This window comes from Nelusetta ayraudi, unplaced genomic scaffold, assembly GCF_046127955.1.
Source record: "Nelusetta ayraudi isolate G7.1 ecotype Tasmania unplaced genomic scaffold, CSIRO-AGI_Nayr_v1 ptg000063l, whole genome shotgun sequence".
Lineage (NCBI taxonomy): Eukaryota > Metazoa > Chordata > Actinopteri > Tetraodontiformes > Monacanthidae > Nelusetta > Nelusetta ayraudi.
In genome coordinates this window covers 2968921-2993954 of record NW_027466113.1, presented here as the reverse complement: position 1 = coordinate 2993954, position 25034 = coordinate 2968921, and the positions used below count along the sequence as shown (strand labels likewise).

General features: G+C 40.3%; 4 protein-coding genes across 5 annotated transcripts; 1 reads left to right on the top strand and 3 right to left on the bottom strand.

Moving 5' to 3' along the window:
• Positions 1-243: 243 nt before the first annotated feature.
• cnot10 (CCR4-NOT transcription complex, subunit 10) lies at positions 244-8505 on the bottom strand. Of its 2 annotated transcripts, none has more exons than XM_076040707.1 (19): positions 8276-8505; positions 7237-7328; positions 6587-6751; positions 6321-6471; positions 6022-6161; positions 5492-5575; positions 5307-5390; positions 5033-5150; positions 4751-4900; positions 4080-4282; positions 3634-3755; positions 3220-3399; positions 3031-3111; positions 2793-2906; positions 2154-2284; positions 2038-2070; positions 1821-1948; positions 1130-1205; positions 244-745 (listed from the first exon to the last, which is right to left on the bottom strand). In XM_076040707.1, the coding sequence occupies exons 1-19, from the start codon at positions 8289-8291 to the stop codon at positions 585-587; spliced, it is 2229 nt and encodes a 742-aa protein (XP_075896822.1). In that variant the 5' UTR covers positions 8292-8505; the 3' UTR covers positions 244-584. The 2 variants fall into 2 exon arrangements, with proteins under 2 accessions (XP_075896822.1, XP_075896823.1); XM_076040708.1 differs by having other exon boundaries at positions 6022-6158.
• A 510-nt stretch (positions 8506-9015) lies between these two features.
• On the bottom strand, positions 9016-12453 carry rwdd1 (RWD domain containing 1). The gene is made up of 7 exons (XM_076041064.1): positions 12265-12453; positions 12054-12119; positions 11320-11450; positions 10752-10895; positions 10001-10133; positions 9562-9624; positions 9016-9467 (listed from the first exon to the last, which is right to left on the bottom strand). The coding sequence occupies exons 1-7, from the start codon at positions 12341-12343 to the stop codon at positions 9355-9357; spliced, it is 729 nt and encodes a 242-aa protein (XP_075897179.1). The 5' UTR covers positions 12344-12453; the 3' UTR covers positions 9016-9354.
• A 472-nt stretch (positions 12454-12925) lies between these two features.
• On the top strand, positions 12926-16673 carry preb (prolactin regulatory element binding). Its single transcript, XM_076041061.1, has 10 exons — positions 12926-13061; positions 13377-13532; positions 13793-13991; positions 14101-14339; positions 14567-14647; positions 14726-14853; positions 14968-15141; positions 15503-15575; positions 15669-15828; positions 15940-16673. The coding sequence occupies exons 2-10, from the start codon at positions 13398-13400 to the stop codon at positions 16032-16034; spliced, it is 1284 nt and encodes a 427-aa protein (XP_075897176.1). The 5' UTR covers positions 12926-13061; positions 13377-13397; the 3' UTR covers positions 16035-16673.
• A 382-nt stretch (positions 16674-17055) lies between these two features.
• On the bottom strand, positions 17056-20447 carry rrp15 (ribosomal RNA processing 15 homolog). The gene is made up of 5 exons (XM_076041063.1): positions 20322-20447; positions 19267-19619; positions 18440-18537; positions 18159-18348; positions 17056-17525 (listed from the first exon to the last, which is right to left on the bottom strand). Exons 1-5 carry the CDS (start codon positions 20356-20358, stop codon positions 17400-17402), a joined length of 804 nt encoding a protein of 267 aa, XP_075897178.1. The 5' UTR covers positions 20359-20447; the 3' UTR covers positions 17056-17399.
• Between the last annotated feature and the right edge of the window lie 4587 nt (positions 20448-25034).

The window sequence follows — 25034 nt, the reverse complement described above, 5'->3', positions numbered from 1 at the left end:
AGGGGAAGCTCTGGACGGCCGAGTTGGTTTTCCTCTGATTGTACAAAGAATCTTTGAGACGCCTTTCGATGTGATTTAGCGGCATACAAATAAAAACTACTAAAATTGGTCTGGAAAAAATGGGTTTCATGATGCTGTCTGACATTCGTAGAATAAGATCTTTGGATGCGTTCATTTTCAAACTTTCATTAGCCAACCACACTGTTTGAAGCCTCCTTAAAAAAAGGAACACAAAAAAAAACATTTCTTTCTTCCAAATGTTTATTATATGAGGTGTGTAAATTCTGAATTACATACATCAGTATTAATTGCAAGAACATACACAAGACCTATCGCTGCCCTTAATGTGGGTCAAAACAAAGGAAAGGAATTTTAAAGATTCAAAAAATCTAATTTTAATTTTTAATTATAATATAATATTATGTAACAACACCTGGAGGAGTATACAGTCATGTTTTTACCCATCTGAAAGGTATTTGTGGGTACTTAATTCTGGAATAAAATTCCTAATGAATGGGGGAAAAAAATAATCTATTTTGTTGAGCAGTTTTCTTCCAATAAAAGCCTTTCGGTTGAGTGAAGAATCATTTGCGCTGCACTTGTGAAAAGGATGATGGCAGCTGGATGGGCTGGATGGGCTGCAGGGGCTGGAAGGCTTTCTTGCAGGAGTCTCGGGAGACTTTTTGGGACACTGCCGGAACCAGCTGGTTACGTTTGATGATCTGCAGCGCAAGCTGAGTGTTTCCTGAAAAAACACACAACAAAGGTACCTTGGTTTAACACGATTCACACGCAATTGTAGTTCATCATAATTTTAAACATTGAAAGGTTAAGTGTTTTGTGGAAGGTTCAGTATGTAGGAATGTGTGAATACATCCTTTATTTTTAGTTTAGCATTTAATGCTATGGTATATTGTATTATGTCATGTTATATTTAAAAAAAACAAAAAAACAACAAGTAACTCCTCCAGTAACTGTAAGTTACAATTACATTCTCTGTCTACGCATCCAGAACAACACCTCAAAACGAGATGACATTTTTTTTAACTGCACCATTACCGTAACACTGTTGCTCCTGGCATTTCTTGCATATATAAATTGAGAGATATACATTGAAGATATATATCACCATTCTGTAGCTCTAAGTAGACGGCCAGCAGGATGGCTTCAGGTGGGATGTCCTTGCTGTTCACCATGGCAGCAGCCTGGGGAGACAGACAGACGGAACAGAGTGTAAAACTCAACACACTTGACAATCAATTTATTTCCTCATTTTCATATTGATCCAACCATCCATCTAACAAAAATAATGGTCACTCAGCAGGTCGTTTTGATCAGTGTCTAAAAATAAATACTTTGATTAATTAAATACATGAAGGTTTTACTTTTACCAGCGCCATACAGAAGCAACAGTGCTTTGGAACAGTTGGTCTTTTACATGAAGAAATTGTAAAACGTTTTCATGTTATAATGCAAGACTAATGTTTATGTCAACAAATAACTATAGAACTGAATCATAACATTCTTACTCCGTGCCAAATCAAATCATTTTCAATCATTCCAAAAAACGTGCTTTAGCGTCAATCCAAAATGAACAAAAGCAAAGTTACAACAAAATCAGCGTCTTTGAAGCTCCGCAGTATTTAGCTCTTTATTGAAATGACTCTTAAAACACTGAAAAATGGATGAACTACAGCCAGATTAAAAAGCTTAATGAGCCACATACGGTCCCCGGGCCGTAGTTTGCCCATGCCTGCCTCGTCTAGAAACGTAACGAAACGCCACATATCACAGAGAGGTGTGCGACGTGTCCCGGCTACCTGATGAAGACACCGGCGAGCCTTGTCGTACTCGCTCCTCAGGCAGTAGGCGCTTCCCAGGTTGAACAACATCATGGAGCGGGCAGAGGCCACGCTGCTGGGGTAGCACATGGGCACCTGCTTCCCTGCTGTGGACGCACAAACACACACCGACTTGAATAGAATACTTGAATAAAAACACTGGCGCTAAAAGGCTAAAATAAAAACGAGGACTCACAAGATTCGATTGGCTCGTCTCCTTTATCAGGCCCTGCAGAGAGAGAACAACACATTACCCCAAAACCATTTCAATTAGACACGAGGGGGAGAGAAGCAGGCGGAATGTCTGCAGACCTTGTTCCTGTTCACTAGTTAGCTTGGCCATCGACACGTCGCTGACGTTCTCTGGACTGAGGTGAGTGATGGCGTCTGATATCCTGTCCAGTGAAATCAGGGCTTCAGCAGCATAGAGGTGACCTAGAAACCTTAAAGAAAAAGAAAAGAAAGAAAACGCAATCAAAAACTAACAAACTTTATTGACATGTGCTTGTCAATATACAGTAAAAGTACAGTATAAATAAATCAGTTCCTCGACTGAGCCTTCCAGGAAATAACAGTGAATTAACTGCTGACAACTACAGCTAGAAAAAAAAAAGCATTAGCGTTGCAAGAAAATCGGACTGACAGCAGTAATTTTTTACATTGAATGACCGACTTCCACATGCTAGTAATATGGATTTTTAAATATTGATTCTTTTAAATTTTATATGAATATCTAATTGTTTGATTGATGAAAAACATTAAACCATGTGATGAGATTACATACTATCATATTGTTCAAATCACAGGATGTTCCCAGGTAAAACTAACCCTAAACAAACAGGCCAAAAGCAGCGATGCTGGCAGTTAAGACCAACCAAACAGGAAAATACTTCAGAAGAAATCACGGCTGATGAGCTCAACTGAGTTCAGTGAAAAAAAGACACCACTCACTTGTGCGACCCAGAGACCTTGGGCTGCTGGAGCAGCTTTTCGGCGTGGGTTAAAGCCATGACGTTGTCTCCCAGAGCCAAAGCCACAAAGGCACTGCAGGCTAGGATGGAACACCTGGACATGAGGGTACAATTACTCATTGACAGTAGTTTGGAGGCCAGGGCTGAACGACGACAGGTGTGTTGAAGGGAACGGAGAATAAAAAAAAAGATGAGACCGTATCCCACAGGTCACTTACCTCAGGTTTTCAATCTCCTGTTTCCTCAGAGGAGACGACGGAGCTGCAGACAGGATTTTATCAGCCTCCTGCCACTTCCCACTACGGTGAAAAAAGACAATAGGAAAAGACTATTTAGTACACAGGTTTATACTAAAGCTAGCTTGTACTAAAGCCTTATAGTTATCAACAACGTTAACTACCAAATACCTGCAAATGTCATTGCTCTCACTGCTGCTTTCTACACTCCCAGGCTGACTGGAGGTCTTGGATCCAGGTTCTGCCTTGAGGTCCTGCTGCTGATGTTCTGGCAACAGCAGCAGAGCGTTCCTCAGGCAGATGGCTGCAAACTCCATACTTGCAACGGGAATGGCGGCCGACTGGCCTTCACTGTCCAAACAGAAAAGACGAGACCATATTAAAAAAAAAAAAAAAGAAGTGTCATTTTATAATATTTTTGGTTGGTGGTGTGCCACGGGATTTTCTTTCCCAATGTAAAAACAAAAAGGTTGACAAACACTGCAGACGTTGAGGATGAAATCCACCAAAGTCTTTGTACACGAGCCCTCTGGTCCAAAAACATTGGCGCAATTTACTAGTGGGATAAATGTTAACAACACCAACCTGTAGACAGAACTCTGGGTGGACTGGGAGGCCAGTATGATTTTGCGCTGGTAGCCCTGACCAACAACCGACTGAACGATCCCTTTTTTACAAGGTAGCCCTTTGCCCTCCTGTTCTGACCCCTGAAAATAGAAACAAAGAACAAAATGAGGTTATGATTTTCTACGTGCTGTACAACTACACAAGACTGATAAAAGTTAGATTTGTGTGTGTCAAATAGCATTACTGTGGAAGTAACATTTTAACCTAAACAAAGTGTAAAAAGTGTAAAACCTTCCTCCTGTATCTTATTTTGAAATGGGCGATGCACATGTAATAAACAGCTCGAACAAAACGATGAATTTAAAGTCAAGTCAAACTCCTCCTCTCCTCTTCAATATTGCTAGAAATCATTAAACAAACAAACAAACACATCTAAATGGAGCGATATTACAGACATAGCGCACCCTCTTGTTGGCGGAAACGCAGCACTCGGCGAGCCTCAGCCACAGTCGGGGGTTGGAGTGGTAAAACTGAACGGCTTCCATCAGACACTCGAACCCAGCGAGCGGTCGGCCGATGTGCAGGAGCTGAATGCCGCAGTTGTACAGCAGCTCATAGCGCTTGTTGGCTTGCAGGGCACACATGGGGACACTGGTCAACTTCTTGCCTGGAAATTTAAGAAGATAAAGCGTAAATGAATAAATAAAAAAGCAAGATACTTTGTTACAACTTCAATCATTGAAACGCTGAATGTCTTAAAATGTTTATAAAAGTTTATAGAAGTACTTACCACATTTGTGACAGTATATGATTTTTTTTTTTTATATATTCTTAGACATTTAAAACATGCTGTACTGACGTGAGTTTCATAACTTGGTGCCCTGTTACACTTTACTGCCTGATGATTGATTATTTCGGCGACTTTTAACACGCAACTTCCTTCTTTAGGATTCCACAGTAATGGCACCGACTGGAAATTAACTTTGTCACGTCACTGACTCTGAGGCGATTTTATCGAATGAGCAGGAGATCACGTTACATTTCACTGCACACCGTTTGAGCATGCGACAAATAAAGTTCTTGAATCTTGAATCTTGTCAGGGAAGGTAAAAAAAAAAAGTTTGTTCTGACGAACCTTTCCCACTGGCGCCCTCTGCCAGCTGTGCACAGGTGTGGTCGTTCTCCTGCAGAGCCTTCTTAAAGTAGAAAATCCCTAAATTGTATTTTCCCATGGCAAAGTGAATGCACCCCAGATTGTTCCAGAACATACACCGAACACATTCACCTGCATGGAAGGAGACAGGAGGACATGAGCAAAAAGAACTTGCAAATCCAAGTTATTGGGCAATATGAAAATCAGTATAAAAAAAACTTCTGGTGGTCTTTATTATTTTGAGGACGATACAACGGTTGTCACCTGTCTTGATGGGTCCAGTGTGGTCTGCAATGTTGGAACTGTTCAACAACTTCACTGCTTTCCGATAGTTTCCTCTCAGGTACTCAAAGTTACTCTTCAGGAAGAGCGATGGGGCGGACTGATGGAGAGAAAAAAAAAAGGTTTGAAAAAGAAAAGAGGACAACCGAACCTGAAACGAAACAAAAGACGACTGGACAGCTCCCTGATCCTGAAATACACTCCCTGCAGGTTAGAAAGAGTGACAGTGTGAAAAAGAAAGAAAGAACAGACTCACGTTGCCGGCGGTGTTCATCACAGACTTGATTTCCCTTTTGCAGGCTTTGGACGATTTCATCTGAATGTAGGCTCGCACTTTGTACTGCGCCAAGCAAAAGTGAACCGTGGTCACATTCGTGCACAGACACTGGAGCAGGAACAACGCAATCACAACACATTTAAAGCCTCCGAGTTTCCTCTGACCTGATGTATCTTGGACTTTGCAGCTTCGATCATGGCCGTCACCTCTGCCTTATGGTTGCTTCCGTCTTTGTTTGCACTGTTGTTCTGGGGGTGAAAATAACAAAGGAATGTTCACTGAAGAATAAACACTGTGATTAAAAAGAAAATAAAAAAATTATCGATTCTAGCTCAGTTTCATCCACCAGTTTCTCAGTTGGCTAACGTTTTTATTTTTGTGGAAAACGTTAATCTGACATGTGACTTAAGTCTGTGTTACTAGTATTAGTTAACGTTATCATTTCTACAGATATGGTGAATCAAAAGATAATTTGTTTTGAACAAAAGTGAAGGAAGGAGGAAAAAAAACAGGTGAAGAAGCGCAAACAATATAATGGTATAGGCGGTTGAAACCAGTGTGCGAAATACAGGGCTTGGTCCAGAGCAACAACCAGGAGGACGGGGACAGAAAATGTTAATCACGCGTACAAATTAAGCATAGGTAAATAAAGCAGCTTTTAGTACATATACTCTTCTGAGGGACCGCGTCGTACCTCTCCTTTGTTGTTCTTGTTGCTTCCTTGCGCTGACAGCTTATCCAGTACAGCTAGAAGGTGAAGGGCTTTCTCCGGTTGGAAGGTGAGCAGGTAAAGATCCACCAGCAGAAAGCAAACAGCCTGAGCAAACTTCTCTTCTAGGAGGAAAAACAAACAAAAAAAACCCAATGACATCACGTCATATTCAAACTCAATACTATCACAGCTCACCAGTCGTTCATAACTGCTCACTCCAGGATTGTTTTTGAAGTATGTTTGCAGAAGAAGTTCAAATTCATGAAGACTTGACAGCGTACCAAATGGTTCCAGGAACTGGTACAGCCTCTCTCCTATGAAGATGGCCTCCGAATACTGACGCATGTGGTAGTGAATAATGGCTTGATTGTAGTGCAATAAGCTGTTTTCAACATCGTCCAGGCCGTCAATGTCTTCTGTTGACATGTACACCTAGAAATGAAGGTAAACTTGAAATGAAAAAAGGAAGACAAAATAAAAGCACCGGACAAATCCAATAATACATGAGAATGTGACTGAAGGTGAGGGATTCTACACCCAATAGTACCTGACTCTTTATTGTCGCCATTAGCGACTGCTTCAGATTCCCAATTGCGGTCTGACCGCTTTTGTAAAATTCCACTATAGCTTTGTTCATAGAAATCTTAAAGTCGTCCTTGTTGAGCTCCTGCAGGAACTCCAGGTGTCTGATCGACTCGTCATAGTTTCCAGCCTGTTGGGAGACAAACAAAAAAGTCAATGTAACAATTTCACATAATGCAAAATAAATACGTTGGCACTTATTAATTAGTGATTCATTTGCACATTTTCTGTCGTTGCACACGAACTGAGTGTTGTTGTTTTTTTTTACTTATTGATAATCATATTCTCAGTTTTTTCTCTGAGTGTGCACGTAATGACAATAAACAATCTTGAATCTTGAAATTGCTGCAGAGACTGCAAAAGTCTCTTAACAGACATGAGTTTGACGGAGTTCCTCACAAACTTTTGAATTTGAATTTTGGTGTAAACCCAAAACAAAAACTTCCCACATCTTCGATAAAAACTTTCCTCCATCCGTACGCCCGTAAATAATATTGTGTGCGTGTAAGCAATATTAGCAAGACTGTATATTGTCAATCACAAGGTGCTGTTGCCTTCATTCTCAGGCATCAATCCCCTCAACGAAAAAGACCAAAAAAAAAAAAAAAAGATTACCGTAAAAGCCTCATACGCGCTGGCTGCCACTTCTCTCTCTTGGTCCGTCAATCCGGCGCCTGATGAGGTGTCATGTCTGCCCTCAGCTTGTTCTGAAGGACAAAAAGCATTAAAAAAAAATGTTTTACTTAAAAGCAGCTCATTTTTACAGAGGCATCGCTGGAACAATTTTCTCCAACTCTGATAACAAGGCGCCGCAATTGCATATTGTAACTTTTTGAAAAAGCTGCCACAAAATCAGGCTTTTTAGAGCCGAAAACCATCACAATTTAAGATGACATGAAGATTTGACAATAACTTAATAATGTAAATAAAGAACTTTTTTCCTATTTAAAAAAAAATACATTTAAAGAAAAAAACTCTCTCTCTCTCTCACACACACACACACGCACGCACGCACACACACACACACACGCACGCACGCACGCACACACGCACACACGCACACACACACACACACACACACCTTAACTCTTTCAATCTAATAGCAAAAACAATGACGCACCAAAATCCTGGAGGGACTGGCTGCCTGCACTATACATACATTACGGTAACATTTCTACATACTGAATATAATTTTCGTGTGTGTGTGTGTGTGTGTGTGTGTGTGTGTGTGTGTGTGTGTTTTCCATTAAACAACAATGACAAATATAGTTGGAATTACAGAGTTCAATCCTCAAAAAGAGTTTCAATGTTTGGTCGTTTGGACCGTCCCTAATGACGCAGCTGCATCGTTAACCTGACCCTTCGATGAGTGTGTCGACCTTCGAGGTGTCTGCTCGATGCGGGACAAACTTGAACGCAAACTTGGCATCATGTGTGTCATCGACCGACACCTGGAGGATGTCAGCGTTCGCACAGCTAGCAGCTAAGTTACCTGCTGGACGCAGAAGCCCTGAATGGTCACGGAAGCAAGAAACTTAATTGATAGTTTATGGTGATGGTTGATTTAAATATTGTTCTTAAATGCATCGGCTGATTTGATATTTTTAAAAAAGCGCGTCAAAGGCAACGCGATACGAAGAGCTCACATGCTCACCTAGATTGTCTCCCATCTCCGCTCTTCTTTTCAGAGCCGTTGGAACCTTCTCTCCGTCCGAGCCAGAGGTGTTGAGTGTGAACAGATCCGTTGGCTGATAGCGGTGATGCTGAATTTAACTGTGTAAAACTTCCGTGGCGTAAAGGATGGCGGTAGAGGCCTTTGTTGTTATTTTATTTCCTTCTTCTTCTTCTGCTCCTCCTCTTCTTCTTCTACTGCTACTTTTTCTTCTTCTTCGACTTCTTCAGCCTTATGTACGTTCCGCTTCATGTGCATCATTCCGCCACCTTCTGGGCAGGAGGCTTTGCTACTCTCAATATTACAATTTTGTTCTTTTTCAACTGCAGCACAACCTAACTGTAATCAGTCGTAGTAATTACCAATGAGCCATTATACGATGTTTCTACTTTTATTAACAATAGCCAATGCTATTTTCAACATTTTCGTTTTTCTTTTGGGAGTAAAAGTAAAAAGTTGAATGAAGAAATCTACAGATGCTCAAAAAAAATCTATTGAAGTATTTCCAAACCTCTGTTACCGACTTAAATATTGATATGCAATTAAAATACAATTAATTAATTACAAAGGCCATAATTAATTTGATAAATTTTTTAATCAATCAAGGAATAATCTGAGATCATTTACAGAATTTCTGGCCCATAAACATTTATGTCATGTTTTTTCAGGAAAAGTAAAATCATTTTATTGGTATTTTGAAAGTTTTTTCATTCTTATCTTCAAAAAAGGAATTTGTCGTCTTGCTCATCTCGTACCCAGAACTGGACCGTAACAATATAATCTTGAATGACTGATGTTTATTATATTGATATATTGCTTCCCAACCATCACATATTTTTTTCTCCTTAGGTCTGACACCTTTTGGATGCATTTAACTGTCCCACAGAATTCAAAACATTTGAATGAATAATGAGATTTCATGGAAAACTGTAATTCTTTGAAAAAGAAAAAAGAAAAAAAGAAAAAAAAAGATCCTTGACGCAACTTTTTGAAGGTGAAGGTTACCAATACAAGAAGAAGAAAAATGAAACTGTTTTTTTAAATTTTTTTATTATTATTATTTAGTCCTCATCACTGTCCATGTTTAAAGGGTCAAAGTCGGGGTCATCCTGATCCAGTTCCAAATCCTCAATCTCCTGGAACAGGGACTCATCCACTTCAACACTGTTTCCAGCTACAAGGGGTTGAGGACAGGGGGGAAATGTTAAATAAAGTGAAAAAAAAAAAAAAAAAGAGAGTGGAAAAGTGAGAACTGAAAGCATTGTTACCGTCTTCAAGGAACTGAATATCAGATGTATCCAAGTTATGGTCAGTCTCAAACAGCTGTTTACCTGGCAAGGAGAAGAAGAAAAAAAAAAATCATGTTTCGCAACAAGCGCTATTAAAGAATGATTATGACATTAAAAAAAAAATAGACACCGCTGAATACAAAGTAATGGGAAAGTTACATTAAATGATTTTTAACAGCATGAAAAGGCAAAACAACATTTTTAAGATTAAAAAAACCCAACAATTAATAAGTAGGATAAGATATTCTTGCAGAAATCCTGCCGTGATGCACAACCACCTCATGTTAGTCCAAACCTTAAAAGCATAAGAAAAATGTTACGAAACACTGCCATAGATTTGATATAAGTCCACACAATCTAATCAATTATTAATAAGCACTTGTCACATGAGCTACAAGTGTCTCATATAAGAATTTACCAGTAAGTTTAGTTTTTCCTGCTTGTTCCTCCTCTTTCAGTTTCTTCGTCTTGAGCTCATCCACATCCTGGTCAAATTTCACTTTCCATGCCAGGAAGTTCTCAATGGTGACCACTGTACCTTGGAACGCCACCTGATAAAAAACAAAAAACAACAGCCGTTACTTTGTATGATGTATGTATTGTATAAGATAACAAAACAAAAATGACATAAAATTAAGCATAATATATTGGCAGCCTTCAGAATGATATGGAGAAAAAAGTTTCGTTAAGTCAAGCTCATTTTGAAAATGTCCATCAAATGAAGCTATTCTATTGGATTAAAAATCATGGAGAATGACAAATACAAAATAAATAACAAGATTAAAATAGTGAACTGAAGAAACGAAAAAACAAAAACAAAGGAGAAAGAATCTGAAAAATTTGTGAGAAGTAAATCTTATATACGCTCACCCTTCTCGCAAAGACTCACACTAAATAATTACATGCTGACTTCTCAATATACAACTCAATTTTCTATGTTTTTTTTATTACCCATATGTACATATGAAGCCGACCCATGCTGGAGTTGACACTGATTTCTGTTCATACTTCCCACTGGGAACACCAAAGCCTCAAGTCTCTGCGACACTTATCAAAAGTCAAAAGTTGAAACGCAATTTTTGTTCAGCCTGAGCTGTTCAGGAACATTCAGGCCGTATGAACCCAGTCAAGATGCACAACACATTAATTAGCATCTCTCTTCTTTCTACCTTCTCCGCTTCCTCTGCTTCTGCATCTTTTCGTCGTTTTTCCTCTTCGCATCGGTTTTTTATTAAATCCACAATTTCGTCGAGTTTCTCCTGAACGGCTGTGACGAGGGTAAAAATCATGGCCATGCCCAGGTTCTCTTCAGCCTGCAGGATAGTAAACACATGCTAAACACACGTATGATAGCATTGGATGGCATTTGCAGCCTTAAAACTGTGCTTTTGTTGGCAGAGAAAAGACATTTACAAGACAAATTCTTAAATGTACTGGCATAAATAGATTTTTTCATTTGGTAGACGACAGAAAAAATAGGGAACAGTCATTTTATAACATTTTTAATCCGACTAATTCAATAAGACTTTCTAAATTTTATATATTTTTTTCTTTATTTCTTTTTAATTCATCTCTTCGCACTGTACATGCTGCTATAACTATGCAAATTTCCCCACTGTGGGATAATTAAAGGCATTCTTATTCTCGTAATTCCTAAACCATGAAAATCTGATCAATACCTACAGAATACTACACTAGACTACTTGACAGAAGCAGACAAAAGTCAGTTAGACAGACCTGTTGTTGTAGTAGTGAGAGAATGGCTTCAACATCAACGTCTTCAAGGTTTTCCTGGGACTGGAGCTCCCACAGTGGAGGCTCATCTGGGTACTTCTCTACATATGTGAACTTGAATGTTGTTTCTACGGCTAAAAGTAACAAAAAACAAACAAACAAAAAAACGTCTTAAACTAGGAATCAGTGTAACTGGTATGATCATTAAACTTTTAATGTTGGTGTTTTATACGACAGTATACATCAATCATTTCAGTCGAGTTCGGACACGACTGGTTTAGACTGAATCGCACATTCTGTATCTACCAGAATCTAGAAAAGAAACGTGAAGGATTATGTGTCCCCCTCCGCCAGGGGGCGATCTACGCAACCGTATAGGTCCCATATATGTAGTCATGGAGGAGAACCATGTGTCAGACCCACTGATCTGCTCCTGTATTTTCGCAAAAAGGTCGTCACCCTACCTACGCCCTAACCTAAGTGGGCACGCTGATCAATTTGCTGTGCTTACACGCTTCCAGCAGGTGGCCCTAGCGTAAAACAAAAAAAAGGCAAGAAAAATAAGCGGTGTCGGAATGTAGGAGCAACCGACTGAATGTGCGGTCTCAGCAGACACATAACTACCGAACTAGCTTTTCTTACCGTAGAACTCATGGAAGCCACACTGATATAGCGGGATTCTAAACAGGCAGACTCAAAAGCTAAGCGACACCCCCGGTGTTGTTTGGAGTACTCACTGTCACCACTATCGCCAGCATCTGAAGTCACTGTGATGGTAAAGCTGGTCGGATGGTCTGAAAGCACTGATCGCATATGGGAGAAAGGAAATAAGTAATTACACTCACTTATATTAATAATTATATGCACACAGCCTAATAGCTAAGCAAAGTAGGAGCCAAAATACTTTAAAAGTCAAGTATAGAGTCAGGAAACCTCTTAGATCCACACCTGTGAATGAGTCTGGGTAAATGGCCTCTAACGCTTCGAGTTCATTACTCTGTTCCTCCGCGTAGTCCGTCATTTTCATGTGGCTGCAGGTTCACTACAAAGTTATAACGCAATATATTGCCTCCACATTGTTGACACCTCCTTTACAGTAGGCACATCGCTTTCTTCTTCTTCTTCTTCTTCTTCTTCTTCTTCGTCGCCGTAGTCTTCTTCTTCTTCTTCCTCCTCCTCCTCAATGGCGGTCGGCAACAAGTTCTGGTGCATTGCCGCCACCTTCTGTGCTGGAGTGTGAATTGGGTTTGCGATTATATACATATTGCGTAAATGTAGTATATGTCAATATTAAACCCAGTATTGTTTGACATAACAAATAATTACACAATAAATGTATATGAAGGAAAAGAAAAATGTAATAAGACATCATATGCATATGTTATCCATTATCTAATATCGCAAGGAAAGGTAATGCTGAATTACAAATCCATAGAAACACTGCTTCGGAGCTTGCTTCAGCGCAAAATGAATGAATGAATGAATGAATGAATAATCACGTCATATCGCTATTTTAAACTCTTTCACATCGGGGAAGCGGGGAGTGCAGTGCAGGGGAAGACGGGGGTGGGCTCTTCAGTTTGCGTCATGACGTCATGACGCTGGTGACGCTGCTGACGTGGAGGAAGATAAGTAGCCGTTGAGCTATTTTAGCCATTAGCTTTGATAACAAATGTTTTTTCTTTGACCGTCTTAATTTTTTTGGGTCGAATAACCGGCTTCAAGAGAAGAGACTGTCTGCACCCGTAAGTCACTATTTAAAGCAACGCCCGGAAAATCCGCTGTCAGCAAGCAGCTGTAGTGTTAGCCAAAGCTTTTACTCTCATAACGAGTTTTTCTATTTTTGTTTGTTTAATTTCAGTGACGTTAGTTAAACTAACGCGTGGATTGTTTAAATGATTTCGAATCTTGAATATAGAGCATGGTTTTCATCAGTATTTTGTACTATGTTAATTTTACATTCATAACTATGTTTTTTATGTTCTTGCGAAATACTTCAACTGTTTATATTGATATAAACTGATAACATACATAGTTTAAATCAATAACTTTATGTTTAGGCGCCGACTTTCTCAGCAAGCATGGGGAAAAGAAAGGTTCCAGATTTGTACAGAGCTCCTTTCCCACTGTACACAATTAAAGTCGACCCCACAACAGGGTTGGTCATCACAGCTGGAGGAGGTGGTGCATCCAAAACAGGCATCAAAAATGCTTTGGTAAGTGAAGTAAAAAAAAAAGAAGAAGAAAAATATCCCTTTCAACTAAATTTTGATTTTTAAGAATGACACAATGACCTAAAATAAAAATGTATACTGTATGGTGAACTTTTCTCAGGTATTCTCAAACTTAATTTAGTTTCTCCTTTACACCTGTCCACAGAAGATGTACTTATATTATACAAGTCACATCAGCGTGCTTGTTATGTAGACTTCTTTTTTTTTTTCTCTCTCTGATATTACTGTTATTACTTTTTCAGCTGTTCCTGGACCTCCAGCTGATCAGAGGGGAGCATTACACTGCCAGCCTCGTTCATACGCATGATACCGACTTACGTGCCACAATGAACATGGCCGTAGGTAATGGAGTGATTGCTGCGGGACAGGATGGAGCCTGCTGTGTGATGAAATTTAAACGCTCTACGCAAGAAGAAGAAACCAAAGCCACTGCTAAAGAAGGTGAGGCTTTGTACTGAATCGTTGCAAGTATTTGCATACAGGTCCAAGCATTTTCTAATGTTGTTGCTGTTGCCATTTTATTGTTTTTTTTTTGTTGTTGTCGTTGCAGGGAACAGGGAGCAGAAACCTGATGTCAGGCAACGTGTTAGAAAAGGGCAAAAAAGTGGAAAGGATGAAGGTGCCGGGTCTGATTTAAAGGAGGTTAGGGATGACGTCTCTGTTGCCAGCATGGCAGAAGTGTCGTCAGACCTGAACCCTCAGGACCCTCTCCAGAAAGTGGTGCGGTTCAGTAGTGACATGAGTCTTCTACTGACTGGAGGCACAGACGGACACATCCGTGTCTGGGAGGTAAACATTGTCTTGTTGTCTTCTGAGACCATTGCTGGTTTGTTGTGAACAATAATTTTGGTGATTCTGCGTTTTTAAAGAAGTAAGCGGTTGAAATATTAAGATGACCTTTAGACCAACCCGAGTTACAAATATTGTTGCCTGGGCCCAGGAAAGGTCCATTTTTTTATTTTATTTTTCAAATGTGTGGAATTGTTTTTCTTGATTGTTGATCTGCTTGATTTCAGTTTCCATCTCTGAAGAAAAAATATGACTTCAAAGCACACGGAGGAGAGATTGAAGATCTTGATTTTAGTCCAGAGAACAAGGTAAAATGCTTAAGGTTGTTTTATTTCTTTTAAGATTATTCTGGATTAATTTATACCAATAATTGTATTTTCTCAAAGCACCTAGTCACTGTTGGCCGGGACTTTTCCTGCAGTGTCTGGAGTGGCAGCCAGTTGGCCATGGGACTTAATTGGCTTGAAACAAGGCCAGAAATACCCGCATCGACTTATCGATATATGGCTTGCCGGTAAAATTAAAAAAAAAGGAGGGGGGAGGGCAGGGGTTGGGAGGGAAAGAGAAATTTCTTCATAATGAATGTTTCTGCTGTTCGTCACACCATCGGTGTTCATACTTTTTCCAGGTTTGGGATGGTGGAGGACCAAAAAGATGCCCTGAGGCTTTACACAGTCCAGATTCCTCATAAACGAGAAAAGAAACCTTGTCTTTGCTACCTCACCAAGTGGGATGGCAAGAGTTTCCTGCCAATGCTGACGGCTTCCTGTGGCACCGAAGTCATCTCTACTCTAGCTATCAGGTAAATACATGATATAACCTGACAGCCATGGATTGCGCACTTCCCCAAGAACTTGGCCTGGTTCTGGGGCCTCCCTGGGATTTGCTGTTGCTGGCACCCATCTCACAGGATGTTCTTGGATGGTTGGGGTTGTTTTTATGTGTTTTGTTAGATCAGTAGAGGACTTCTTGCTTTTTATTTAAGGCGTTTGATTGCAATGCAAATTGCAAATTTCAGTTTAAAACACTTTGTGCTTAACCTCTGTGTATAAAGATGTAACTGTTGTTTTTTTACCCACATACCTATTTGTGTATTAATTAATCATGCTGTTGGACACGATGACTGTGATGAGAAGAATTCCATTCTGTTTTTTTTTTCACAGTGAATCGGGTACATTTCTTGGCCTTGGGACTGTGACAGGATCAGTGGCCGTCTATGTCACATTTTCCTTACAGGTAAAAAAAACATTACGTCCAAATACCTGAGTAGCCTTAACAACTCTGATCCCTAACGGGTTAACCTTTCTTTCTTTTTTTTTGAATGTGCAGAGGTTATACTATGTACACGAGTCCCACGGCATCGTCGTTACAGACCTCGCTTTCCTGCCTGACCGGCTGAGTGGGGAAAATATCAAGGGCAATCATGAAACGGCCATGCTAAGTGTAGCAGTGGACAGTCGGTGTCAAGTGCACACCGTCCGGAATAGAAGTAAGCTGCATCTCACCTTCTAGTGAACATGTTAGTGCACATGTTAATTTATGTATGTGCCTCTGATTCTTATTCCTCTTGGTTTTTTTTTTTTTGTCTGATTTCCTGTAGGATCCTTCCCGGTCTGGCTGATGCTGTTCCTTACTTTCCTCCTGGTGGTGATGGCCATCCTTTTCCTACAGTACCTTTTTCCAGGGTTGATCTAAATCACGCTTGTCTTTAGAAAAGAAACGGGGTTTGGTCTGTTCTTATTTTTTCCATGAGTCGCTTGATTACAGCGTCGACATTTTGGTCGACCTCAAGTCGTGTGGTTTTGGATGGATCTATGATGATCTTGTGCTGCGGGAGAAAACTAGGATTCTTCACCATTGTTAATTTCAAAAAAAAAAAAAGGCATTGATGTGCGCCCATGTTTTATAATGCTTTGGTGGATGTTTTTGTGCATAATCAAACGGTTGTTAATCATGCCGACATTTGTATAAAAGAAATATTCTAGACGACCGAATTGTGGTGGTGCTCAGGGCATCCAGAAGCGAGAGAAATCTTGGGAGTACGTCTCTAAATGTTCATTAAAAAAAAATGAAAAAAAATGGTGGGAGTTTGGGCTTAAGTTTACTCACAAGCAGCATCAGTTGTAATCGTAAGTAGTCTGATACATTTTGATAACTTAATGAAATGATGATAAATGGATATAACAAAGATATAATCATGCCTAATAGTGCAACTTCAACACAGGTGGAGCTTTATTGTCTTAGGCCTCGTCTTCACAGCCTGTGTGTATTGTTCCGACCAATTAACCCATGACTGGGCAAGTATTGGTATAAAGACTTAATTCACATGAACAAGCCATGTGTGTTTCCTAATTGATGGTGAATGGTGTTGTATCCTCAATCGAAGTAGTCAAACAGTTTTGGTAATGTCGCAGTGCTTGAATAGTGGTGAAAATGTTGCTGTATTTTGAACGGTGGTTATTGGAGGAGATGGCAGAAGGTGTGTGTGACACTGTCAGCAAGCACAAGCCATCAGATCGTAGGACATCCTCCACACAGCCTCTTCACTATTTGGATCACCTGGAGGAGTCGGCCATAGCTTCAGCCTCTTCAGGCCTCTGGCATAAATTCTTAGAGAACTGTGAAGTGTGACACAATGAGAATGGCTTTTGAGTTTAAAGATAAAAGTACTGTACCCGCCTCAAAATTGGTGACAGAAATGAGAAGACTGAAAATGATAAATTGGCTGCTTATGCCAGATCCTTTTTATTTGCATCTTCCCAATATCACCATACAAAGGAATCTGAGAAACTCGTGATTGGGTGTGGGTGCATGTGTAGAAACAACAAGGAAATTACAATTTCCACAGCTGTGTGTTATTTCTAGTTTTGTGAGAAAAAACAGCGAAAACAGACATGATATACATTTTTGAACATACAAAATACCTTTAAAAAAAAAAAAGAAAAGAGGACAGGTCACCATACTCCACATTCTTGATGTTCTGCTTCTTCCTGGAGGCATCAAAACCAGAACACAGTCTTTTCGGTTGAGACGGATAGTGTCCGCATTTCTTATTCCAAACTACTTCTTCGATTTTGTATCTGCATCTTCAGTTTCTGAATCCTTGTCCCAGTCTTTCATGGTGGCTCCCATCATAAAGTCGTCATTGAGGACGCTCCAGTTGGGTTTTCCTGGTCCTGACTCGACCTGCAATAATCACAAGTACAGCATGAGTGCACACTTCAACTCTCTGCACCACATATTGATTGTTCACCCGATGGCTTTCCAAGTTCTTGTGAAATACACAATTATTTAGATTAAAAAAACGCCGCTAGTAATCAAATCAGCGTAGGGCTTAGCATTGCCCGGTGCACTGTGGGACATGCAACTAAGCTTGCCCCATCCTTTACCCAAGACCGGAAGCCCAAGTTGCCAGGTCTTCTGCACTGCTTTAAAAGTTGCAGAAGTCGTCAGAACTTTGCACCTCCAGCCCAGGTGCCCAAGGAGATGGAAATGGCAACAAGATACACCTATTATATCTATTATAAGGCTAATTGCCAGAACCAAGGTTTTTGGAGGTAACCAAACTATTGTTACAATTGTATCAAATGTCTCAATCTTTCGATTTACATAACAACTTGTGTTTTTTTAACCAAACATTGTCATCATGAAACCGTGACATGAACCCAACCGTGAATTATGTGAACTGTTTCACACCAAAATGTGAGGAAACGTGTAAAAAAAAAAAAAATGAATACAGTGAAGTCTGTGCACTTCTAGATATTTAGTTAAATGATAGTTGAAGAACGAACGACGACACAAAACCATAAGTGGACTTACTGTGGACTTTACGTTATTGACAGAGCCTTTGCTGCCCCCTTCTGTCCTTCTCAACACGTCGATAAAGTCTTTCTTGGAGACAGAAGAGAGAAGCTTGGCCTTCTTCCTTTCTGAGGAGCCACTTTCCTTCACCGAGTTATCAACGGTCTTCTGATGTGTTCTCACAGCATTGAACAGCTGCACCACACCCCTGAAAATTAAAAAAAAAGAAAAGATGCTGTATTCACAATTCCTGTGTGCAACTTGGAAATAAATTGTTCAAAGAGAAGCTACTGACAGACCTGGTGGCAATTCTCTGCAGAGCTCGTTCAGACTCGCGGTCTTTTACTACGCTCGGTTTCTCCCGGCACATTGTCTCCCACACTCGCTTCTTGTCAACCTATTTGACACACAGCAGTTAACATTTAAAAAAAAAAAAAAAAAAAAAGGCAATAGAAAAATGATTACATATTGCACAAAGGGAAAAGAGGATGAGAACAAGAAACTGAAGATGAAAATAAATTAGCTCACTGTCATAATGGACCACTTTGATCACTTTTTCATGAAGTAAAAAAAAAAAGAAAAAAACTACAAAACAACTTCCTTTGACTTATTTAAGGCATTTAAGGAAGCTTTGCTGACAGTAAGTTACATATTTTGGCCACTGTGTGGCAGGCTTCCTTAAAAAGTGGTGGTGCAAGATGGCAGCTAAGAGGAGCAAGACCCTTATTGGTTTGTATACAGTGTCTCACAAAGGTGAATACACCCCTCACATTTCTGCAAATATTTAATTATATCTTTTCATAGGACAACACTAAAGAAATGACACTTTGATACAATGTAAAATAGTCAGTGCACAGCTTGAATAACAGTCCAAATGTACTGTCCCATCAAAATAACAAACAATAACTGTCTAAACTGCTGGCAGATAAAGTCAATCCACCCTTAAGTGATAACATCCAAACTTGGACCAAAAATGTCAATATTTTGTCTGGCCACCATTATCTTCCAACTCCGTCTTCACAGGTTTCCACTAGAATCCTCTCGCTCGTCCATAACGACATCATGAAGATGGTGGATGTTAGAGACCTTAACCTCCACCTGAAAAATGTTAAAATAACAAGCTCACCTGTTTCTTTCTCTCCAGCAGCTCCTGCTTTGCCTTCTCTTTGATTTTGTCCAGTTCTTGGTTCTTCACCAGGATGCTGCTTGTGCTCACTGGCGTCTTCTTCCCCAGGATTTTTGCCATGGCCATCGCCCAGCCGCCATTACCGGTGCCACCATGACCATCTTCATCCCCTCCGTCTTCATCCCCTCCGTCCTCATCCCCTCCGTCCTCATCCCCTTCGTCCTCATCCCCTCTGTCTTCACCATCGCTGCTCCCTTCACAACCTTTGCTGTTTTCTACATCGTCTTTCAATGTATCGGAATGTTCGCCATCACTCCCTTCTGCAGAGTCACTCTGGAGCAAAGCATCGTTTCCTAAAGAAAAAAACAACAACCAAAAAAACAAGAATTGTGTTAAACAGACAAGGGCAGTGATGGTCTTTAGGTCCAGTTCACACACATACAGACAGTAATGAGAAATCAGACACACTCATGTTTTGATGCCAGCAGATTTTTTTTTTGCCTCTATTTTAAAATATGTCTGCTTGACTAAAAGGTTTGAATGCACAGAAACATACATAAACTCAGTGGCGGCACTGGCCAGCTGCATGTGGAGATGGCCAGTCCTGGGTTACAAACCTTTGGCTGCAATTTTCATTTATTTTCGTTTGCAATCACTCTGCTCTTTCATATTGTCTACACCTAATAATAATTATAAATAGTGTGTCATTTGCGCATTGCAATCTGTGCAGATCACCAACCTGCAACATCTCACGACGACTGGTGAAAAAAAAAGACAACAGCCCAATAATTTCACGTCGACTTCAATTGTCTGATAAAAAGGCGAAAATATCGGCGTTTTTATGGGCTACAAGAACACAAACAATCATATCATATCATTGACAACAAAAGTAAAACAGTCGTGACAGATACAACACACTCTATGACTAATATATAAAGTGCTTGACAAACAACAGATCTTACAAAACATAGTAGGTAAAAAATTTTAAATTCACTACCAAATCTGTTACTTGTTATCCATACATAACAATGAAAAAAATCTTTCTAAACACTTACCCGATAATCGGACATGTGTTTCCATCACGGTTTCCATAATGGAGTGCACGTAAAATTGGTCCGTGGGGTACAAACGGCAAGAGAACAAATGTTCCGCGAGGAATCCTGCTCGGTAACACCGCCTACTTCCTGGTTACGTCACACCCCTCCCCCTTTACTTATGAATGCCGATGGATTCACCTGCAATGATTAATGGTTTAAATGAGCAACTACCCCTTTTCCCTCGACGTAAAAACATTTTCCAACCGAGGGAATGTGTCTGTAGGAAAGGATTACTAGTAATCTGTTAAGAACATGGACGTTAGAAAAACGTCAATTTCTCAAAAAGCTAAAAGTTGAAATACGAATTTTACACCTTTTTGTTTGTATTGAAATTGAATTCATGCGTCATACTTGATGAGGACAATGCGATGAACCTGCCCAGCACCATCCATCAACGTAACACTTTACGACTGATATAAATAGGAACGTGGACATTCAATTGTCTATTTTTGTCTGTAATGAAACGGTGTTCACTTGTTTTCTATTATTTTTCCAACTAAATTTCAATTAAACAAAATTACCAAACAAATGAAAATGATCAACAAATAGAACTTTAGAATCGGGGCAAGCAACTATTTTGATTTTGGAAGTGTTCCAAAATTTTCGGGACATTTTGCATGCCAAAATTAAAAACCAAGCCAATAATGTCATCAAGAATAAATGTGTTTTAGAGTAGCATGAAACTTGCCACAACCTGACACGCAGGCATTACAGAGGTGCCACCAAGGAACCAGGCTTGCCCACCACCAAAGGTTAAGGTCAGAGGTCAGTGTGCATACCGCATACCTGGTGACGCAATGAAAATAGTAGCAGCCACATGCATAGAAAAGGGTCCCAATATCACGTTGTTGTTTGAGCCCCTGGACTCTGGTTTACCAGCTGGTTTGCTGGCCTCTCCATCTTTGGTTAGGGTGGTTAGGGGTACAGCATACATACCAGTCGTGAGCGTTGGTACCTACCATGCCGGACAAGATTGAGAAGCTGTTAAAGAACGCATTAATCAAAGAAAGGAGTTTGCGTCTATGTCTTAATGACCAGCAACTCAATAGCATGACCTAGAAGGACGCGTTGCTGCTGCCACGCATCGAGAGTCATTGGAATTTCTGACAGGGGAACGCTGGTTCTCTACCATGGATTTGGCTAGTGGGCAAAACCAGGTCCCGATTGCTGAAGAGGATCAGTCTAACATGGCATTCTGTACTCAATTTGGTTTGTTCAAATGGAACCGAATGCCGTTTAGGCTTGCAATGCCTAAAGTATGTTTCTAAGACTGATGAGGAGAATCTTTCTCAGATCAGCGACATCAGTCAATGCTTTTCTATCTGGATGATGTTGTTGTTCTGTCCATCAGTGTACAGCAGGACGTCCAACGATGAGAGGTGGTACTTAGTCAGCTAAAACAGGAGGGCCTGAAGGCAAAGCCCTCCAAATGTGTATTCTTTTAACCTGAGGCACACTACCTTAGCCATGATAGAGGGTGTCTCCACAGATCCATGCAAGATTGAGGCTGTGGCCAAATGGCAGCCCCCTAAAGCAGTCCCTCAGCTCTGATCATTCTTGTGCTTTGCTAGCTGCTACCTCTGCCTTGTGGAAGGCTTTGCAAAGCTGGCTGCTCCCCTCCACTAACTGGTAGCTGTATGGGGAGGTGCCAAGTCCAGACCAAGGAACACACCTAGTGTCACCGAGTACTGTACAGAGGAGTGCCGGACAAGTTTTGAGGCTTGTAAATTGCATTCTTACAGAGGCTCAAGGAAAAGATCAAGGATTGTTGATGTGGCTATAGTTTCATCCACTAGGACCAATGATAGTGTTCAGTTCATCACTCATTGGTATTGATACCTTCTCACGTTGTGATTCAATCAGTATTTTCTGTTGGTAGACTAAAAGATGCAAACCTGACTGAGTTAACAAATCTGGAAAGCAGTTGGAATAAAACAAACAATTGTTGAGGTTCTGAGCATGTTTGCCAGCCAACTGCTGAAAATGAGTATAATGTAAGGTACAAAGGTATATAATGTAAGGTAAAAATCATTCTGCCTCGCACCGGCTTTACCAGAATTGCCCATTCCTCCAATGAGTGACACTCTTTGCCAGTACTGCAAAAGGACAAACTACCAAACATCAGTGATCTGACATGCTTCTGACAGGTACAATGTTTGCACCTTCACCCATTGGCAATGGAGGGCAGATTGAGGCTGGAAGTGAACAGTCACATGGATGACTACAAATCCTGTCCCCGAATATGTGTTTCAGGTCGTCCCACTGCACTGTAAATAGAATAGATTTGAGATTCAGAGATGTTCCTGCATGTCTGGAGGACTTCCTTGCACTGATTTATTGGTGCCAGAACTGTTCCAAGGGAAACAGAGGTACATGGGAAGATGGCTCTCATTTTGATGTGGAATAGTAAATTATGCACCACTAAAGAATTGAAGGGGAGGGGGCTGCATCAATATATAACTTGCTTTGGTTGCTTGGTTTGTGCATGGACAATTGACTTTGGATATACACGCTTGTAACATTTCTGTGACAAAAATAAATCAATAAAAATAAAATTGTTCTGCATATGTATTTATTATGTGTGTATTTGTTTGATAACCCCCACAAACATTTGAAGATCATTAATGTACTTCTCCACTTTTTTTTTTAACATATAATAATAAAATAATAAAACGTTTCTGTCAACGAGATGCCTCTAGCATGTTGCATGAAATCCAGCGTCCTTGGGAATATAATCAAAGTCCAATTCAATACTATGTTGTTGTTTGTGAAGCAAGTGTATGGCTCTCATCCTGTGATCCAAGCAATTGCTTGAAGCAATTCTTTGTACATCTCCCATTGTGTGTGGATAAAATCCTGTACCGCTTCATTCTGGGCAGATATTAAACGCTGTAGCAACGTTTGCATTGTTTTTTTTTTTAACACACTTGACTTGTCTTCGATGTCTTTTCTCTTCTCACTCAGCAACACTTTGAGATTCAGCCATGAGTACAGCCATCTTGGACTCTCGTGCCACCTCACTTGTCTAATGGGAACCAAGTAACAAAGATAAAAGTGAAGGGTAATAAACAAAATAGTCCCAACAAAAACAGCAGAATGACACGCCGAGTACCTTTAACCCCAAAGTCTCAAAGGGGTGTCCAAAATGTCAATGCAAAACTGCAACCGAAATGCAGTCCCACGACGTGGGAACCAAAAATAATTATCTAGGCACTTTTTTTGGTTCACCTTACGGACGACTCGGTTCACACCCATCTCCACATTCTACAATCCAAACCTACCAGCAGTGGCAGAGCCAGAAATGTTTCCTTGGGGTGACCAGGGTGACTCACATAGGCAATAAGTAGATGCCTGAAATGTCTGCATGACTGTTTTTATTATTTCTAATTGTTACTGTAGTTGTTTGTGGGCTTATGACAGTCGGTCTATGAATTAGAGAGCAGGAAATCTTCACCACCTTTGACATTAATAATGAACCTATATCAGCTCATTCCTACTGTCCTAGGGTCAGGGTTACATTAAAGTTCCTCTTTTGACTTTCTTGTTTTCCCCAAGAACAAAATCCAGGACAATCATCAAGTCAGAAATACATGTGGAAAAAAAAGAGAAAAAAAAAGGTACTGTACATCAATCAACAAAGGCATGATTTGAGATGCTGCAGTGTGGAAGTGTAATAAGGCGTTTTGTGAAATTGCCCTCCCCCCATCCTCCACCGACCGGCCGTGGGGGGTGAGGGGTTAATTAACCACGTAGCTCCGCCCCTGCAAAGCTCTCCACGTTCTTCACCTTTCCCACAAAACAATTGCCATATTGCCATCAGCGGTTTCTCCGCTCGTTATGCGGCACAACTGGAACTTGTAGGTTCACTTGTCCCAGTCGAAGCAGTCATTTCCTTTCCCTTCGTCATTTGCCAGGATTGTTGCCATTGTTCTGGCACTCAGTATCCTTTTCTGATCTTGGTTCCCCCCGTTTTTAATCCCTCGTCTCACATTTATATGTTTTTACCTATTTGGGTCTGTATTTTTTTCCTTTGCCTGAGCCAAAGAAAAGTTTTGGATTTGCTTACACCCTGAATGTCAGACCTCTTGTGGGCGCCCTCCATGTCTTGATCACACATCTTTTTTTCTTTCTTTTTACTGAGAGCAACTGTTCACCCCAAATGACATTTCAGCTGTTCACTACTCCCAGTTAGGTCAGCGGAACATCTGGCAACCTGACAATCTCTTAGCTACAGTCATTCATGAGTTTTGAGGAAATTAAATAACTAGCACACTGCTTGTGTTGGGTTTCACCAAAGTGGCAAGAATAAGCAACAATCAACAATTTTTTTTGGAAAACAGTAATTTTCAGAGAACCAAAACATCATAACAATGCAAACCATGCGTGGAGATTTTGTTGTCCGTTACTTTGGAGTCTTTGGACACAAAAAGGCTTACAATGGGTGGAATTAATTCCCTCTCTAAAAGTTTTGTTGATTGGAAAGTGTCAGCATGGCTTCTATAGATACATGGGGGAGTAGTGGATAAGTAAAATTGTTAATTGGAGTGAACTACCCCTAGAACGATCAATCAACTAACGTCTTTTTTTTTTTTTTTTTTTTTAGGCCGTGGAACAGCCAATTGCGGTGCACAAATTCAAAACAAACATTCTGTACATTTTAGAGCAATTTCT